This window comes from Akebia trifoliata, chromosome 2, assembly GCF_017979445.1.
Source record: "Akebia trifoliata isolate Shusen 1 chromosome 2, ASM1797944v1, whole genome shotgun sequence".
Taxonomy (NCBI): Eukaryota; Viridiplantae; Streptophyta; class Magnoliopsida; order Ranunculales; family Lardizabalaceae; genus Akebia; species Akebia trifoliata.
Window position 1 is genome coordinate 9,110,458 of NC_141376.1, and position 6,314 is coordinate 9,116,771.

At 32.5% G+C, this 6,314-nt stretch overlaps 1 protein-coding gene across 1 annotated transcript; it reads left to right on the forward strand.

Moving 5' to 3' along the window:
* The first annotated feature begins 284 nt into the window (after positions 1-284).
* Positions 285-5,263, forward strand: LOC147409376 (branched-chain-amino-acid aminotransferase 2, chloroplastic-like). Its single transcript, XM_086428230.1, has 10 exons — positions 285-627; positions 1,241-1,314; positions 1,547-1,721; positions 2,371-2,547; positions 2,626-2,757; positions 2,836-2,934; positions 3,348-3,464; positions 3,740-3,835; positions 4,606-4,718; positions 4,944-5,263. The coding sequence occupies exons 1-10, from the start codon at positions 556-558 to the stop codon at positions 5,056-5,058; spliced, it is 1,170 nt and encodes a 389-aa protein (XP_086284356.1). The 5' UTR covers positions 285-555; the 3' UTR covers positions 5,059-5,263.
* Positions 5,264-6,314: the final 1,051 nt, after the last annotated feature.

The following is a 6,314-nucleotide window of genomic DNA, read 5'->3' on the forward strand; positions in this document are numbered from 1 at the left end:
CCAATGTGGTAAATCATGTGGGCCAAACAACCTTAGTAAGATTTAAAATATTATTAAGTTAGTAAGGAGAGTGTTTTGAGATAAATCCAAGCTGACGCTGCTGCGGCGTGGAAATCTTGTCAGCTAATCTGACTTAAGAGTCGTGATAATCTGACTTAAGAGTCGTGATAAACTGACAACCGCACGTGTCATTGACGTAACAAGTTTTGGGATTATTGTTGGAAGGGATGGGTCGTACTAACGGTTTCTTCGGATCCCCAAAAATTTATTTATTTATTTATTTTTCTTCCTTTTTTTTAAGATGAAAGGATAGATTTGTTTGGTACACGACCATGATTAATATTTTATTTTCTTACCTTTTTAGAAGTTGTAACTCTGATCTTCTTCTCCTTTTAAATTCTCTCTCCTTTAATATCTCTCTGTCTCAAGTTCTCTGCACTAAGGACTCTTCTTATATTGATCTATTTGTATTCTCTGCATAGTTTTGAATTTTTGAATTTTTGTTGGAGGGAATTAATTATAACAGTTTTCAAAGGGAAGGGAAAGAGAGTAACCATGATTCTTCAAAGGACTACCACCCTTCGAAATTCGATGAACTTTTCGATGTTTCGTTCCTTTTTTTCCAAGGTTATTTTGTTCTTCTCAATTTTGTTGTTTTATTGCTGAAGCTTATCAAGATTTAGAGGGAACCTCCCCAACTTTTTTTAATTTTTTTTTTCTATCTTTGATTTAGTTGTAATGAATTTGATGGGTTCTTATATTTGGTGTTTGATACGACTGTAAAATTATGTAACTCTAGGATCCTCAATTTGATGGATTTTATCTTCTTTTTTTTTTTTAAGAATAATTTTTAGTATTGGGTTTTCAAGAAAAACTGATTTTTCTTTATATTGGGTTGTAAGGAATTTGATGGATTTTTATTTCCGGTGTTGGACATGGAAGTTGTTGACACATTAAAATTATGTAATTTTAGGCTTCTCTATTTGATGGGTTTTGTGTCTTTTTTTTTAAAAAATTTCTCCATGTTGGGTTCCCAATATTATAAATAAATAAAAAACTGCTTTTCTTTGATATTGATACAAGTGAAACAAAACAAACACACCTTAAATTGATTAACAAGGGTTGAATGAGAAAAAAATGATAAAATGACACAAAATCGATCCTATCTCGCTTGTCAAACAGAGTAAAATTCATTTATTAACAATTCAAGCAACTTAATATCTTCTTGTGTATTTTGCAGGTCGGATCAAATGCAAGCTTTACATCTCAAACTTCGTCTTCTTTGCAACCAATGTGTGAACCCACTTCTTACAGGTGACTATTTAACATTGCAAATTCAAGCTATGAAATCGTATATTATTGTTGTTATCGTAGACATTTAACGAATTCTATCGTAAATTTTTTATATGGGTGATGAAAAAAAGGCAATGTGTGAGATTGTATGCTTCTCATTCAGTTCGATATGTATTATGCTGTCATCGTAAACTTGCAACTTCACGGTTAAATGTTAGATTAATGGAACTAATTTTTTCCTTACAAATATCAGGGCAGCTGACGAGTATGCAGATGTGAATTGGGATCAACTTGGATTTGGTTTAATGCCAACTGATTACATGTATGTCATGAAATGCTCTCAAGATGGGAATTTTTCACGTGGTGAACTCAACCTGTATGGAAACATTGAGTTGAGCCCATCATCCGGAGTCCTAAACTATGGACAAGTAAGTAGCACTCGTTTGTTCTCTAAGAAATTCAAACCGTTGTGAGTCTGTTATGAAATTGCTCTCACTGTTATTTTATATTGGTTTTGAGAGGATATCTATTATGAAATTTCTCTTTCTAAGAAAGGATAAAACTGTGATTTTCTTTATCAAGTCCGAGTTGAACTAACAGAGGAATGTACGAAAAAGTAGAGAAAAATATTCTTGAATCTTGACCATTTTGGTTAGTTATAGAAAAATTGTGGCATCTATCTTACATTTTTTTTTCTATCAGCATGGTTTGTATCAAAATTTCTTTTCAAAAGCTATGCTAAATAGATTTACTTTTATACTGCAAACCACAAATTGATGGTACAAGGTGTAGTCGGCGATGATGAGGGGAGGTAATTTTTTCTATTTGAACAGAAAGGTGAACAAGTAATTATTGGTTTAAAGGAATTACTGTTTAAAATTCACTTTCATGTCCATCTTACATAAATAAATATTTGTAAAGAGGAAAATGTGCTCCACTTGCATTTAGCCGTGATTTCTAATACATGAACTTTTTATTTTTATTTTGTGTTAGATTTACACTGGAAACTGATTGAAACCTTCTCTCTATAACTAACTTTAGTGCCATAAACAATTGTTGGTTGAAAAATCCAAATAGGGATTGTTCGAAGGTCTAAAGGCGTACAGGAAAGTAGATGATGCTATCCTTCTATTCCGCCCGGAAGAGAATGCTCGGCGCTTAAAAATGGGTGCCGAGAGGATGTGTATGCCATCACCCTCAATTGAGCAGTTTGTCGATGCTGTAAAGCAAACTGCTCTAGCTAACAAGCGTTGGGTAATTTCTCTTTACGCCTATCTACTCTTTAATTTCTTCTTACTTTCAATTGTAATTTATATTTCGGGTCGAAAATAGGTACCACCGCCAGGGAAAGGGTCTCTATATATACGGCCATTGCTCATTGGAAGTGGACCTGTTTTGGGTTTGGCTCCTGCCCCAGAGTACACATTCCTCATATATGCTTCGCCTGTCGGTAACTATTTCAAGGTGATTGTTTGTTTCTGTTTAAGAGTGGTTTAATTTTAGTAAAAAGGATGTTGTTGGTAATTTTGGTTCTCTATATAGGAGGGAATGGCACCCTTGAACTTGATTATTCAGGAAGAGTTCCAACGTGCCATCCCTGGTGGAACCGGGGGTATCAAAACAATTGCCAACTATGCACCGGTAAGTTATCATAAATTTCAAATTTTAATTTAACTGAAATTGCTGATTCCACTAATAAATAATCTTAAGTGTTTTTAAAATGTTGCTCGTTTTCATACTTGACTGGATTATTTCATACTTATTGGGAGGTTTGACGATGATGATTTAATAATTTTTAAGTGTTTTACAACTTTAGTTCATAATGTCAAGGTGACTCTTAAGATGAGCTTATTTTCTAAGCCACATTAGTTGAAAGGTGCAGATATAGGACAGAGGATTCTTCTATCTATGTCTCCAATTTGATTCTTTCGTGCATTTAACATTCACAAGTTTGTCTCTTACAATTTATCAATAATTTGCAAATTTAGAAAATAAGTTTTTGGGTTCCTGTTTATTGTGGGATGTTTTTATTATGATATTGTCCCAATGTGTAGGTTCTCAAAGCACAAACTAAAGCAAAGAGTAAAGGGTTCTCTGATGTCTTATACCTTGACTCCACGAATAAAAGAAATCTAGAAGAGGTTTCTTCTTGCAATATTTTCATCGTGAAGGTATCACTTATTCATTAGTTCATAATTACAGTTTAATTTATTCATTATTTGTAACTTATTTCTTAGCATCAATGTTGCTTTTTCGAGGTTTTGGATGTGAAAATGTTCCTTGATCTATGCAAACATGATTGAATTGTTTCATTAAGTATGAACTATCAAAATGGGTTTAAAATTCGCCAAAAAAATATTTGAAATCTATAAACACTACTAATTAATATTATGAAACAGAACAAAAAAAACAAAACTAGATTTATTTTTCTCCCACTCTCTTGCAGGGTAATGTAATATCAACTCCAGCTATAGAGGGAACAATTCTTGCTGGAATCACTAGAAAAAGCATCATCACCATAGCTCGTGATTGTGGTTACCAGGTACATTATCTTGCACCAGATAGCTCTGAGTCTTACATGAACGATTTTTCTGGAAAAAAAAAATTCTCGACAACAAACCAACCTACAACATATAAATGTTGAAAAATAGACAGGTCCACATTCGACATGCATAGCATCCTTCATGATGTGTCATGTGACCAATTTGGTTCGGTACATGTCATTGTGCATAGTGACATCAAAACAAGATTAGGCATGCATGTAATGTTAGGCTTGTATATGCCATGTGGTGCAAGGCCAAGAATGCAACATCCACCAAAGAATACCACATATTCTTAGCCTTCCATAATCTTTTAGATTTTTTTTCTTCTTTTTTTGATGTCTCCGTAAGGATTACGATGATTTTCCACATGCACTCATTTTATGTTTAATTTAGTTGGCTTCCAACCAATTTATAATGCAGGATTTTTCTTAGGTATTCCCTTTCCAAATGGTATGGAATTTATTTATTTATTTTTCATCATTATCAAAGCCTTACCCAAAAGTTTGGTATCATCCTAACGAATTACGATAATATCCACTCACTAACTCAATCCACGACTTTTTCGAACTTTCCTCTCATTCTTTTATTACCTTAAACTTGCAAATTCCTTCTAACGTAAGACCATTGTTCACCTTCACTCAGATGAAAAATTAAATATTTTGAACTTTTTTTTTTGTTTTGGTTGGAATGGTCTAATCTTGAGAATGTATTGAACACAAACATGATCGTTCATGTAAAAACTCTAAGCAATATTCCCAATCTTGATCAGGTTGAAGAACGTCCTATTTCAGTCGACGAATTGGCTGATGCCCATGAAGTTTTCTGCACAGGAACTGCAGTGGTTGTTGCTCCAGTAGGCAGTATCACATACCAGGGTAAAAGGTGAATTCCCCAACTGATTGCGCTTCTCCTTGATATTTATTTGTAATAAAAACTCAAATCATGACAACATACATACAAGAGTAATTCTAAATACGTGCAAAATTTAGCTTTATGCACTGTTTAGCAATCCACACATTCAGATTGAAACATCATTAAATTTATGATATCGTTATGGATGATGCAAGTGTTAACTCATGTTACAAGATATTCACCATGTTTGTGCAGGATTGATTACAAAACTGGAGTAGGGACTGTGTCTCATTTACTGTACCCAACCCTTACAGGCATTCAAACAGGTCTCATTGAAGACAAGATGGGTTGGACCGTTGAGATAGATTGATTTCTTCCCCCTTGGTGCAAAATGAACCTAGAACAAGGGTTACACCTATAAAAAAATAAGTGCTGAATAGCATTAAGAGCTGAATTTAAGTACTAAAAAAGTTGTTTGTTTAGATGCTGAATCATATATGTTACACATTGCTGAAGCTAGTAAATTGTCTTTGTTACCCTTAAAATCATATTATACATTATTTGCATATTTCAAATGCTTATTTCTTATCAAACATAATAAAATATATTATTTCTTATAAAATTAAAATATAATTCATTTTTAAATAATAAATAATACTCAAATCTTCAATTTATAAATAATAATTTCTATTTATGAAAGCCCACAAATTTCAAATTAAAAATAATAATGTCATACAAGTCATCAAAATTTGAAATCAACATTAAAATAACTTAATTTTGGATGAATAATTTTTGATAGAAATAACGGATGTGTAATTATAAAAGTACCTTTTGAATTAATAAGGGCAACCTACACCATAGCCAATTTTTTTTGTTTTTGTTTTATATGAGTTAAAGTTTTTGGAATGAGCACATTTTTAGTGAGGATGGTCTAGAGATCATCCTCACAAAAAATCAATCCATTTTGAAACTTCTAACTCGTCAAAAATATATATATATTTTTTTTAAAGGACGATTTACGATTCTTGAACTTGTTTTGATAGAGTTAGAAGTTTCAAGATGTGCTGATTTTTTGTGAGGATGATCTCCTCATTGTAGAGATCATCCTCATCAAAAATCAACTTATTCCAAAACTTTTAACCCATATAAGACAAAATAATTTAGCCATGGTGTGGGTTTATTCATTTGTGGGGTGCTTATATACTAATGAGATCATCCTCACCAAAAATCAACTCATTCCAAAACTTTTAACTCATATAAGACAAAATAATTTAGCCATGGTGTGGGTTTATTAATTTGTGGGGTGCTTATATACTTATCCATGGGATATAAGAGGTAATATCCTTTTAAGAATAAAGGCATACTTGTCCATGCTAAAAAAACGAAGGGTATACTTGTCCGTGTTGAAAAAAGCAAAGTGCTTACCGCTTCAGCACTTTTTTTCAGCATCAAAATAGTGTTGAATTTTTTTCACTTATTTTCAGCAATAAGCACTGAAAATATAGAGTAAACAAACGCGCGCTATTTTGACAAAAAGTGCTGAATTTACTGAAAAATAGCACAAACAAACACTACCTAAATTTGCTTAAGCTCATTTTTAATTTAGTGGTTTTACATAAATAAATT